Here is a 14,475-nt window from a genome sequence, read left to right on the forward strand (position 1 = left end):
GGGCGGCGGGCAGGAGCAGCGAAAGGAGAAAGGAAAAAGAGGGCTGGGATTAGGGGTAATGCGACATTTAGCGACGGCTTAGCGACGGATTAATTCCGTCGCTAAGCCATCGTAATTCAAAAAACAAAAAAGGCGACAGAAAATATTTCGTCGCCTAGGCCGTCGCTATGTTGCGACGGAATTTTAGCCGTCGCTAACTGTCGTATTTATTGCGACAAAATATTCTCTCGCACAATCCGTCGCTAAGTAGCGACGGATTTTGCGAGGGAATATAATCTGTCGCTAGTTTCGTAAAATTCTACAAATATAGCGATGGATTCATTTCTCTCGTTAATCCGTCGCTAAGTAGCGACGATATAACTCCGTCGCTAAATTCCGTCGCTAATCAACTATTTTTTTGTAGTGTACTGACCCCATTTTATGGGGATGCAGGTGATGAATAGGTACAACGGCGATGCGACAGTGCACGGTCTGGAGGCTTGGGAACCCACACATAGCTGCAGATCCTGGCTCCTTTTGGTTTTGAGGTTTTGAGGGAATTTTTCCCTTTTTTTTTGAGAGACTGTGAGAATTAATGTACTTTATCTCATTTTGTACTTAAACACTTTGGGTTGTATATTTTGGAACTTGAGAGTGTATGTATCACTCACCTGTGGCCAACATAGACTTGCGGCCTTGTTACTTTTGCTTACCCCTTTTTCTTTGATTTCCGTTGTTTGTCGTAAAACCATTTTAAAAAAATCCTAAAAAATCAAGGGACTTTTCCAAGGTCGGGGTTTGGGGCACTACAAATCTAATAAGCCATGATCCTACATCAGATCCTATCATTTTTTAGATAAAGCTTTTAAAACCAAATAACATATGGACCTCTTGTCTTTGTCAAAACATCAGCAAAAAGCTCCTTTTGTTGATCAAAAAGTTTAGAACACAGATATTTATATTTAGAAAAATACTTTTCAAAAAAAGCACTAGTATCGATCATTTTTTCTTTTGTCAGATCTCAAAATTGGATGATATCAAATATTAGACATGAAATTGTAGTTTATACACCCTAACAATTGATTTCCAAGGAGGGGTTACATGTCCATTTCCCGACCCCAATTTGTAAAATTGAAGCCAAATTAAACCCATGTGCATTATTTAATGCTTTTAATTTAACTCAAATTTCCATGCCTGTTTTATATCTATTTTTTAGTAGAAAAAATATTTAATTTTGTATTGATTGTTTGACCAATTTTTTTTGTTTCATGTATTGCTAACTATGGTTTAGTTTAGAAAGGATCATGTTTTTGGGTCACACCAAAGTCTATTTTTTCCAGCTTTGTCTCGTCATAAGAAAAAAAAATGCACTGTAAATTTTATTGTCATGACCAGATTTATTGGAAGCTTCATATATAGGTGAGACACACAGACTTTTCTTTTTCGAAACTTGATGGGAATCTCGATTCTCCCATGCTTCTCACATATTTTTTTCTTGCTTCCTTATACTTTCTAACCCTTCTGTCATACAATTTTTTTCATGCTTCTTATTTGCTTCCTTATACTTTCTAACCCTTCTGTCATACATTTTTTTCATACTTTTTATTTGCTTCCTTTCGCACTTTCCACTCACTTATTTGGTTCTTTCTCTAACTTGGTAATCATCATTTCTAGATTTTGAGAAAAATTTAATTCTTACACTACAAGATCATAAGATTTAAGAATTGTCATTTTTATTTTAGTTTTTATTCTCTTTCCATTTGATTAATATTTTGCTTTTTATTCAATCTCATATAACTTCTATTTTTATTCTTAATTTTGTTTTTAAATTGACTTATCATTTTTCTGTTCTTTTAAATTTTAAGTACCTCGCTTCTTGCTCCCGTTTCTTGTTTTGTTCCCGCTTTTGCTTTTTGGTTTAGTAACCTTGGTTCTGACTTTGTGGGCTATTGTTCATTGACTGCTGCTCAAATTTTAAACATGCGAGGAAACATGTAAATTATCGTCCTACTATTTTGTGGATTCAGTTATGTTGCTCTTTTGTTTCTAGATTTGAATTGCTTAATATGTACACGGTGGTATTTTCATCTTTAGATATAAATTAGTTGTAAATTAAGTTTAATGGACTGGGCTGCACCGTTGAGCGACTAATTCGTTATGCTTAGATCCCCATAAGGGCTTCAATTAGCTGGTAGGGGCGACTTATGAATGTAACCAACTTAATTGGACGTCATGAGTTTGAAATTCGCAGATGGCGTTCCTTGTAAGATCCAAGCTGACTATACTCCATGGTGGGCAGGGGGACCTCAATGGTTTTACCAACTGAAGGCCAGTCCATGCGTGATTGGTGATTTGTTTTTTTTCTTGACCTATTTCAAAAAACAAAAAGAAAAAGAGTATGGTTAGATTGTTTGGAAAATCGTAGCACAAACCTTACCTACATGTTACTTGGGTTAGGTTCAAGGCTGGGGGCTGCATTCTCACGCTTATACCCAGATATATCAATCCGGGTTGAGTTGGGAACCGATACAAGCCCAACCTTTTTGACACGAATATTAATGGTGAAAACGAAGTAGGTCAACCTCGTATTTGGTAACCTATACACAAACCCATTCAAACATTGACGTGAACCTGCACCTGGTAGGAGTGCCTAGAGGTGGGCATTGCTAGGCAACCTCTTAGAAAATGTAACCATACACATAAAGAGCACATGTTAATGTGGTTCGGCTGTGCAACCTACATCCATGGAAAAAAGCAGTCACTCTATCTCTATTCACCTTACCCAATGTTGGTTACACAATATATAGAAAACTAGCAACAACAACAATAGCAATTGCTCGAGATAGACTATGTCTCTATCTAGAGAAAATAGGAAACAACCCACGACACGATAATCTTGCATGATGCAGTTGCCTATTCTGGCTCCACATTTTTTGAAAACTGAATCCATATCATAACAACATTTATTAACGGGCACCTCAAAACTATATTGCGATTTGCTGAAGTACACTGCAAATCGCATAGCGAGCAACAAATCGAGTAGCGATTTGCTGAAGGACACCACGTAGTGATTTGCTGAAGGACACTGCAAATCGAGTAGCGATTTGCTGAAGGAGTGCAACAATCTCCCCCTCAAGTTAGTGTGCAGATATCCATCAAGCCCAACTTGGAACTTAGTTTGAGATGATTTTCACGACTTAGAGATTTAGTAAAAATGGCTGCTAACTACTCTTTACTGCTGACGTATGACATGAATACTTCTTTAGCTTGAATCTTCTTTCTAACAAAATGGCAGTCAACTTCTATATGTTTGGTTCTCTCATGGAAAACTAGATTTGCTCCAATGTATATTGCAGTCGTGTTGTCACACTTGAGTTCCATCGGTTAAGGGTTTTTGATACCCATATCAAGGATGAGAGCCTTGATCCAACTGAGCTCATATGTACATGTTGCCATGACTCGATACTCAGCCTCAACACTGGATCTGGCAACAACATACTATTTTTGCTCCTCTAGGTGACAAGATTTCCACCAAAAAAAGAACAGAAGCGTGTTGTTGACCTTCTATCATTCGAGTCTTCTCCCCAATCTGCATCAGTAAAACCAATTATGTCAAGACTGTTATTTCTCTTCATAAGAACTCCTTTGCCAGGGGTCCCTTTAAGATAACGAAGAATTATATGGGCAGCTTCAACATGACTGGAACGAGGTTGATGCATAAACTGGCTGATCACACTCATAGCATATGTAATATCAGGATGTGTGATAGTCAAATATATTAGCTTTCCCACAAGCCTTTGAAAACTCTCGATGTTGGCAACAATATCTCCTTTATTTTTCTTTAGTTTGCAATTAGTTTCCAAGGGTGTTTATGCAGCTTTAGCACCAATCAAGCCAGTATCTTTGAGAAGATCTAATGTATACTTTCTCTGACACAGGAAAAGGCCTTTGTTGGAATGAGTGACTTCTATGCCAAGAAAGTACCTTAATTTTCCAAGGTCTTTAATTTCAAAATTGGCATGAAGAATTTCTTTGGTTTTCATCATCATAGCCTTATTATCTTCTGTCACAATTATATCATCAACATATATAAGAAAGATAACATTGCCCTGTGAAGAATTGTGCACAAACATGGTATAGTCAGTTGTACTTTGCTTAAAACCAATTTTGATAAAAAACTCACTGAGCTTGGCAAACCAGGCTCAAGGAGATTGTAAATAGATTTTTGAAGTTTGCACACTTTTCCATGATCATATTTATACCCGGGAGGAGGATCCATATACAACACTTCTTCCAACTCTCCATGTAGAAAAGCATTTTTTACATTCAGTTGGAAGATGCCCCACTGCTTATTAGTAGCAACAGACAAAAGAATGTGGATTGAACTCATTTTTGCAACGGGCGCAAAAGTTTTTGTGAAGTCAATACCCTCTTTCTGAGTGTATCACTTTGCTACCAGTCTGGCCTTGTACCTTTCTACGAAGCCATCACTATTGAATTTAATTCTATATATCCATCGACATCCCACAGTTTTCTTATCTTCAGGCAATTCAACTAACGTCCAAGTAATGTTTTTTAGAAACGCTTTTAGTTCTTCATCCATAGCCAATTTCCACTTAGGATCTTCAAGAGCTTCTTTATGACTTGAAGGTTCATGATAGGCATAGGTCTTGGTAAGGTAAGTTTGATAAAACATGAACAATTTTGAGAGTTCAAATTGATATTCTATTGAATGAGTTTTGGGAACCTCGAAAGTATAATAGGAGTAATAATCTCTCAGTTTGACAGGAGGCCTGGTGGGACAGGATGACTTTCTCAAATTATTGATCTCTTAACCGATATGAGTCTCAGGTATGTTCTGATTTGAGTTAGTACCGGTCATGGGATTCATAGGTATTGCTTTTTGGTCCGACTTGGGTGAGGACTCAAAATCTTGGTCTGAAGGACCAATTGGATCATTAGGACTAGGCGAGATAGGTCCGAATTCAATAAACGGATCAGATATTGGTAAAAAAAAGCTGAACATATCCGGTTGGTTCTCCTTCTCAGTAGGATACTAGAAATAGGGTTCCTTCTCAAAAAAATTCATGTCTCTTGACACATAAAGCCTTTTTGAGATGAGATCAAAACATTTAAACTCCTTTTTTGTTGAAGAATATCCAACAAACACGCACTTCACGGCTCTTTTCTCTAGCTTGTTGTGGAATTTATCTTGTATATGCACATAGCACTTACACTAAAAAACTTTCAAATGGTTGATGAATTTTTTTTTATTTTTCAAATTTTCAATAGGGATCTTATTCTCCAGACTCACACTTAGAATTCAGTTTATGATGTAGCAAGCAGTAGCTATGGCATCAGCCCAATATTGTTGGGGAATGCTCATATGGAACATAAGAGACCTTGCCACATTGAGTAAGTGGCAGTTTTTCCTCTCGGCAACCCCGTTTTGTTGTGGAGTTCTGGTATAAGTAGTTTGAGGCATTATACCTTGCTCAGACATTAAGTCACTAAGAACTTCATTAATATACTCTCCTCCATTATCAGATCTCAAACATTTAATCTTGTGATTATATTGAGTACACACAAGATTATAAATTTTTTTAAAATTTTGTCCACTTCATGTTTATGTTTTAGGAAATACATCCAGGTGATCCGAGATCTATCTTCAATAAATGTGACATAGTATCTAAAACCGAACACAGAGTCTACAGGGGATGGACCCCACACATCAGAATGCAACAATTCAAAAAACTCGCTACTTCTATTAGAAGTGTTTTGAAACGGAAGCCTGGTGGCCTTAGCAAATTCACAAGCATCACACAATATGCTATTATTATTCAAATCAGGTAGCAAAGATTTTATAGTCTTAGCAGAAGCATGTCCAAGGCGGAAGTTCCAAAGGCTATAAGTATTACTTGATTGGGTACTACTAAAAAATGTTGTCTTTGGTTGACTGGAGATGTATAGACCATCCCATTCAATGCCTCTGCCAATCATCCTCTTCGATCTCCTGTCCTAAAAGACAACCTCCTTAAAAGAAAACAATCATTCAACTTAGTAATCTGGCTTATGGATATAAGATTGAGAGCAAGATTAGGAACACTGAAGACTTTAGAATCAAAATCACAATTCATAAATTTAGCCTCCTTCATGCTGGTAGTCATCATGAGAGAACCGTCAACGGTATATACCAGTTTTCTTGAGCTACTCAAGCCTTTATCATGGTTTGTCATGTCATATGAGCTAGGCTCCAGAATCTATAATCCACTCATTGTTTGTAATACATGAAAGAAGGGTATGAGCCTTACCTTGAGGTACAGCAGGAGCATCACTGATGGAAGATGACGATGCTAAGTTAGTTTTGGCCATCTGCTGGAGAAATTGAGTAAGATCATCTTTGGTGACAAAGTTTGCAGCATCGTGCTTAGTATTGTTCTCCTTGTTACGGCTAGGTCGACCCACGAGATCCCAACACCGATCTTTGGAGTGACCCAACTTTTTACAATAGGAGCATTTAAGTTTCAACCTTGGTCGAGACTGATCTTGAGTAAAGTTTTTTGGAGGCTCTGTGGTTGAATAACTTTGTTTTACATCAACCTGAAATGCCATTTTTTTGGCTTGTTCTTCTTTAATTTGCATGCTCGGATTCATAACTTTTTGGCGGGTTTCTTCACGCTGAATCATTGCGCATACCATGTTATATAAAGGAAACAATATTGTCATCAGGATCTGGCATCGAAGGTTTTCATAATTCAGGGCAAGACCTGCAAGAACTTTAAACACTTTATCTTCCTCAAACCTTTTTTTACTTTCGAAGATATCACCAGTAGAGGGACGATATTGAAGCAATTCATCCCACATCCCTCTAAGTGAACCTATGTACGTACTAAAGGGTTTGTCGTCACGAGTATATTAAGTTATTTCTAATTGAAGGTCGTAGATTCTTGCAAGATTGAACTGTTCACCATAAATCTCTTTAACCACATCCTAGATTTCCTTTGTTGTGTTCATAAAAAGAAAGCTTCTAGCAATAGAAGGTTCCATAAAGTTTAGTATCCAACTCATGACCATATCATTTTCAGATTCTCACTTTTCATAAGTGGGATCAGTGGGTTCTGGTTTTTCATTTTTTCTTGTGATATATCCAAGTTTGGATCATTCACTGACAAATAACTTAACGACTTTTGCCCATCTTAAATAATCGGCATCAGAGAATTGCGTATTAGTGATTTTAAGAAGATGATTCGGCTCAGAGTAACCAACCTTATTATCGATAACTTGATTGGAGGAACTCCCACTATTCTTTGCAGCGGAACCTCCAATGGTATTGACAGCATTGTCGGCCACTGATCCTCCGCTCAATACGAATACTACTAGATTGCCAATCACTTCAACGTATCATGCTTTGATACCATGTTAGAAAATGTAACCATACACATGAACAACACATGTTAACGTGGTTCGACTGTGCAGCCTACATCTACGAGAAAAAGCAGTGACTCTATCTCTATTCACCTTACCCAATATTGGTTACACGATATGTAGAAAACTAGCAACAACAACAACAATAGCAATTGCTCGAGATAGACGATATCTCTATCTAGAGAAAACAGGAAACAGCCCACAACACGATAATCTTGCATGATGCAGTTGCCTATTCGGGCTCCACAATTTTTAGAAATTGAATACATACCATAACAACATTTGTTGACGAACACCTCAAAATCATGTAGCAATTTGCTGAAGGACACCGCAAATCGCATAGCGAGCAGCAAATCGAGTAGCGATTTGTTGAAGGACACCTCGTAGCGATTTGCTGAAGGACATCGCAAGTGCAACACAGCTCGCGGGCCATGGGCCGCCCCGAATATATATGTGTGAGTTGTTACATGTGTATATAAATAAATAAATAATATATATATATCAAGAATTGTCGTGTGAACTCGGCATTTTCCAGCATTTTCAACATTTTTTTTGAAAATCCAACCACGTAGATGTGTTCAGCATGATGAATTTTCTAATAATCAGCTGTTGGATCTTGTATTTTTGATGAAAAAAATGTGATTCTTGAGCACTTGAAGATTTATGAAGATTATGCGCGGTTGATTTTAAAACCTTAAAAAAAATCTTAATTACGCCTCATAATCAGATGACTCAGGAGTTAGTCCTTATAAAACCAAGCATTTAGATCACATCCATACGGTTAGATTCAAGAGAAAAGAACCAAAAAATCATGAAAATTGTTGTTCACACAGTAGTTTTTATATTTTAAGTTCTCATATTCCAGTGATTATATATATGTATATATATATATATATGTGCAGCCCAGCCTATGGGCCGGCCGTGAGCCAAGGTTTTTCCAATAGGTCAGCTTGAACTGGGCTAAACCGGCACATTAATTGATGGGTCGAGCTTTGACCTGCCCTTGTCGGCCCGTTGCCCAACGCAGTTACGAGTTAATTGCATGCAGTTACGAGCTTCGGTTCATGGTTATAAGTGGAGGACGAGTTAGAGACTTAGGTGTTCTTGTAGTCTGATATTATATTTTTTTGATGAATCATTTAGCAAAATTTTGATGGAAATTGATTGCATTTATCTATTTTTTCTTTAAGTTTTCTTTTATAAATTTGATGGATTTTGTTAGATATTCTTTACATAATTTATTTATTTTTCTTAATTAGGGCTTCAGTTTATTTTCATTTTATAAGCCTAGGAAGGCTGATCTTGTAGTGCTTGTTCAGGATATTTGTGATCACAGTATTCTTTTCAGGTTTCCTTTTTTGGTTTGGGTTTATTTTGGTCTGCTCCTTGGACAATTTTGACGTGTATGGTTGTTAGATTTCAAAAGAATTGATCCTCCTTCATTTGTTTTTTTTTTATTTATTTCAAGAATTTCCTAGCACTGAACTTCATGGTATTTTTTGAAAGCATTGATTATTTATGTTGATTTTCTATTTTATGGGTAGCCCTTATCAGAAATTTATGGATTTTTAAATGTTTTTCATTTTCTGTATTTTTTCGATAACTCTGCTACAGGTATTCTTGTTTCTTCCTAGATTCTTTTTTTTTAATGCGAACTTCTACGGATATCACAATTTTCATGAAAAAAAAAGAGGGGGTTTTATTTTATTTTTTATTTTAATTTTTTTTTTTGAGAGAGAGAGATCAGAATCAAATTAAGCACTCATGTATACACGGCTTCAAACCCCACACCCAAACTTACAGTCGTCAAGTAAACAAGAAAACCAACACCAAGAAAGCAAGGACAAAGAAAAAGAAAGAAAGAAAGACTAGAAAGAAGAGTGGGGCTCCCTCTTTCGCGTCAAAGATTGTCATCATGTAGCTCCTTGACCGGGCTCGGAGCGAAGATCGGACTCCCTCGTGGTGGCTCATGAGTGTGCGGACCATGCTCGGATGCCTGGACGACCGCATCGCCGAGCCGATTGTTATCGAGGGAGGGCGCTTGGAATAGGTGGGGGAAGGGAAGGAAGATGCCGTGCACCACGATGTTGAGGTTGTAGACCACGTCCGGCGATCGAATGGGCTCGTAGTTGATCCTGACGCCCACGCCAGGGCTAGTCACGACGAGACTCTCCCCCTTCACCAGTGTCGGCAAGACCGAGCCCAGGGGCAGGCTCGCGAGAGAGTCGTGGGTGAGGAACTGGTTGGGCACAACGTGGAACCGGACGTTGTTGACGTAGGCGTGGCCACCCGAGACGATGGCCGAGTCGTTGAGGGCGAAGACCGTCATGTTGTGGAGCCTCACGAGCTCCGCGTGCTTGATATGCATGGCGAGAGCCACGATGCTGTAGCCGCTCTCTCTGAGTCGGAGCATCGCGTCGCGCAGCATCAGACTCATGACGGACGCCGCCGACGGGTGGAGGTAGGGGTCGACGGTTACCGGCGCGTCCGTAGTGGGGGAAGGGTGGTTGTGGCGTCTTCCGGTCAGGGTGGTGGTAGTGGTGTTGGGGTTGAAGGCGGCAGGAGGCATGCTGCAAGCAGAGTGAGAGAGCGGAGCGATTGGGGATTGGATCCCGTGGACAACCAGGAGGCCGTCGTTGTACAAGTCGGGTTTGACGATGGGGACGGAGTTCACCAGAATGGTGGTGGCGTTGTCCTGGATCGTGACGGCGAGGCATCGGCCTGGGCTCATGGTCTCGAGGACGGTGCCCGATTTGAGCTTGGAGAGGAGGCTGAGGGTGAAGATGCCGGGGACGATGTGCTCCTTGAGGACGATGGAGGAGGCGTTGATGGAGTCGGCGGCGGGGGCGAAGACGGTGGCTGGGAGGTTCCAGCCGGAGAAGAGTGAATTGGAGAGGGAAGGAACGAATGAGGCGAGCTGCTGGTAGCCGAGGGAAACGAGGATGGAGGCGAGTTGCTGGTGGGGACTGGGAAGCGGTGTTGAGGCGTGATGGTGGTGGTGGCGGTAACAAAGGGACGGTGTGAAGAGCAACGGGAAGAAGAGGAGAATGAAGATGAAGGCGCGGTGGAACGACGCCATCTTGGGGATGGCTGTAGCGCTATCAGAAGCAACCAAGAATCTGAATTTTTCTTGCACAACGAGAGAGAGAGAGAGAGAGTGTGGTCGAAGGGTTGAAGGCTGGAAGCTTAAATAGTGTTGAAGGCGGGCGGCTAGAGTTTGTTGTAATAGATTTGTTAGTTTTTTCTTTTATTTTGTTTTTCCCTCTCTGATTCTTGATTTCTTATTTGGCTCTTTCTTTCTTTCTTTCTTTCTTTCTTTTTTGGTTTGATGGGCTGGCTGAATCCAAACAACTAATCCAGATCCAAATTCGGATCTTATAAAGTCCAACTTAATAAGCCGACTATGGTCTCATTGCACTTTAGACTCTTATTTAAGATCCTATTCCAAAAAAAATATGTCAGATCTGGATCGGGGGGTCCAACTTAATCTGATTCTTTGAAAGTAAGGTGACAATCTGCAAACCAGCGATAACAGCCCCGGTCACGGTGGATCTGGGTGCAATTTCACATTGATTGACTCCTAATATGATCTGGATCCAGATCCTCTTGCATGGGAGCTTGTCATTAGTGTTGCATAGCCTTTTTCTGTGAGCCTTATTGGAGCTGTGCAGTACTATCCACGGATCATATTAGACGAGGATCGGCCCCTGGTTCTAATGCTACGTCCAAGTGGATATGTAACTACTTTTCTTATTAGATGTGGCTGGATCCAACCGCGTGAAAACCAAATTCAGGTGATCAGGCAAATCTGACCGGGAAATTTTTCAAAAACTAACTTATGGTTAGTCTTTGCCTGATTTTGGGCAGGTTGGGGCCCTTTACTGGAAGATTGCCCATCGTGGTATGGATTCGGATATGATTATATCAGAATCAGATCCAGTTTCAATATGAGCTTTGTGATTGGGATCCTGGAATTGGTTAGCACATACAACGATTTATTTAAATGTGAAACTTGCAATACATAACAGGTTCGTCATGTTTTTCATAACTCCTTAAAACAGGACTTAGACCAGAACCAAACATGCCCCCAATAAGAGATGATGGACCCGATGTGGTGCGTTTATATCATTACGGTAGGGGCCTTGACCTAGATTTTTTTTTTTTGCATAATAAAAATAATCATACATAACTACTAGTGTTTGGTAAACTAGCTGAACAAACCGAACAAAGGATGTTCAAGCTCGGCTTGTTCGTGTGGTGAACTTAGCCGAGCTTGAGCTCATGGCAATCCTAAGTTAAAATGAGCTTAGCTTGAGCTCTCTTATTTATAAAAATAATAAAAAATAATAGAATTTGAACTCTAAAGCTACTAAGTGACTCATTTACAAAATAAATACATTGTTTCAAAGTTGTGTGCAAAAAAATGATGGGGACTCCGCGTAGTTGGTAGAAGCTGTCAGTGTACGTCTCCTTGTAGCGGGACATTGCTGGTTCAAATTAAACCCAGTGGTAGATTGAATAATAACGGGTGACCCCAGCTTGCCTTTCAAAAAAAAACTTGTAAGCAAAAAAGACTTAAATGCTAAACTTCTCGTGTGCAAGCCAAACATTAAAACTATCTACAATATATGATATAAAATATCGAAGCAGGTTATATGCCCCCCCCCGAAGACGGTCGTTAGCTACAGTGTGTGTTCAGGGGTCCGATTGAGCGCCATGTATATAAGCACATGGGGCTCGTATTCTCGTGTGTGTCGGCATCACTTAGCAATGGAATCCGGTGCAGTTGCAAAAACTTAAGTACCCTTTCCCACCATTCATGCCATGAAACGACGGTTCGGGAAGATGACAAAATGGCCTCCATTCAAAAAAAGGGAAACGACGGTTCAAGATACTCCATCTAGAAAAGTGAAACACCGGTTCGAGAATGATGTTTACTCTATAAAGTCCAAACGTTCCATTTTTGCCCTAAACAGTAAACTTTTGCACTATCTGCTATAATCGGAGATCCCTTTGACGATGCACCCTTTGTCGCCGTCTGCTGCCTCTAGAGCATCCTTTGTTGTTGTCTGCACCGGAGCACCCTTTGTCATCGTCTGCTGTCGCCGGAGCACCCTTTGCCATCGTCTGCTGCCGCCAAAGCGCCCTTTTTCATCATCTGTTGCCGCCAGAGCAACATTTGCCATCGTCTACGCAATGGCAGCATCGTTGCCACCATCGTCTGCATCTACCTTCTAGGTGTTTCTCCTCTACTGTCAGATTACCAAGGTTTCGTTATGCAAACAAATCGATTTGTAAATCTAAATGCTAAATCTTACAATTGATTTTACTATTCATGCCAAATAACACCTATTTTTATACTGAAACAAATCAATTTGCACCTATCCACCTTCTAAGCGTCGAAAAACAGTTAGCACGGTTTGTCCTTATGAAGGCCAAACATTTCAATGATATGTACTTATGAAGGCTAAATTTCTACAACGATTTGTACGTTCGATGCAGTAACGATTTATATATTTGAAACATTAACGATTTAATTAAACTACCACGATTTGTACTTAAGTTTGATAAATCATACAACAATGTATATGTATGAAGCCAAACGTTACAACGATATGTACTTATGAAGGTTGTGATTTATACAACGATTTGTAAGTTTGAAGCAGCAACGATTTATACATTTAAAGCACTAGCGATGTGTATTTATGAAATTACCTCAATTTGTACTTAAGTTTGCAAAATCTTACAATTATGTTTACTTATATAAAGCCAAATATTGTGACGATCTATAATGTTGGTGATTGTTTAACGAATGGGATAATTTGTATTATTATATACTTGGGGAGGCGGTTGTAACATATAGTGATATGGTTAAATTTATGTGTTGTGCAGGTTAGCAATGCCTAAAGCTCGTCAGACAAGAAATCCATCGGCGTTCTATGGGATAAATATTAGAGAAGTTATCCTCCAATCCCATCTATATGAGCGTTATGAAATGTACCAAAATATAAGAAAGATTGAGAATGATAAAGACAAGGACAAATCATTAGAATCGTATTATGCGGAGGATTATCCATCAGATATTGAGGTTGAAGACCAAAAGAAGAATGAGAAAGAACTAAAGATGAAGAAGAAGGATGACGAGGAGAATGAAAAGTAAAGGCAAAGGAAGAAGGTGGAGGAGAGTGAAAGGCAAAGGAAGCAGAAGGAGGAGAAGAATAAAAAGCAAAGAAAGAAAAGGCAAATGAAGGAGTAGGAGGAGATGGAAAGGCAAAAAAAGAATAAGGAGGAGGAGGAGAGGGAAAGGAAATTGAAGAAGAAGGAGGAGGAAGAGAAGCAAAGGCAAATGATAAAGAAGAAATATTTTGAAAAACAAAGAAGGATAAGGCAAAAGAAGAAGGAGGCGGAGGAGAAGGGAAGTCAAAAAAAGAATAAGGAGGAGTAGAGAAAAAGGCAATTAAAGGAGGAGGAAAAGAAGGAAAGGCAAATGATGAAGATGGAAGAGGAAAGGCAAAGGAAGAAGCATGAGGAAGAGAAGGAAAGGCAAAGGAAGGAAAAGGAGGACGAGGAAGATAAGGAAAGAGAAAAGAAGAAGCAAGAGGAGGAAGAAAATGAAAGGGAAAGGAAGAAGCAGGAGGAAGAAGAGAAGGAAAGGGAAAGAAAAAAGTAGGAGGAGGAAGAGAAGGAAAGGGAAATGAAGAAAGAAATTGAAAAGCAGATTTGGGAGGCAAAGGAGCGAAGGACGAAAGAAGTAGAAAAGCAGTGGGAGGCGATGGAGCAACAAAAAAGGCAAAGGATGAAGGGAGGGGATGAAGAGTCGAAAAGAGTGACCAAGGTACGTAAATTGATCCTATCTGTCACGATTTACTGTAAAAGGTACTACTGTGATAGTGATTACTATGTATAATGATTATTGTGATAGCGATTAATGTGAACAATTTACTGTGATAGGTATTACTATATATAACGATTACTGTGATAGCGATTATTGTGATAGCATGTGTTCTATGATTTTTATTTATAGTGATTATTGTGTATAGTGAGGTGTAGAAGTACAAATGAGTCTAATTT

General features: G+C 39.4%; 1 protein-coding gene across 1 annotated transcript; it reads right to left on the reverse strand.

The window, feature by feature from the left end:
- Nucleotides 1-9,304: 9,304 nt before the first annotated feature.
- On the reverse strand, nt 9,305-10,483 carry LOC149846589 (fasciclin-like arabinogalactan protein 21). Its single transcript, XM_089991704.1, has one exon. The coding sequence runs from the start codon at nt 10,481-10,483 to the stop codon at nt 9,305-9,307; it is 1,179 nt and encodes a 392-aa protein (XP_089847830.1).
- Between the last annotated feature and the right edge of the window lie 3,992 nt (nt 10,484-14,475).

Source organism: Nuphar pumila, chromosome 2 (genome assembly GCF_984573655.1).
Source record: "Nuphar pumila chromosome 2, dmNupPumi1.hap1.1, whole genome shotgun sequence".
NCBI classification, from domain to species: domain Eukaryota; kingdom Viridiplantae; phylum Streptophyta; class Magnoliopsida; order Nymphaeales; family Nymphaeaceae; genus Nuphar; species Nuphar pumila.

What these genes read in the sequence shown, in the direction of transcription:
- LOC149846589 (XM_089991704.1), bottom strand. Translation starts at nt 10,483, where the DNA reads ATGGCGTCGTTCCACCGCGCCTTCATCTTCATTCTCCTCTTCTTCCCG.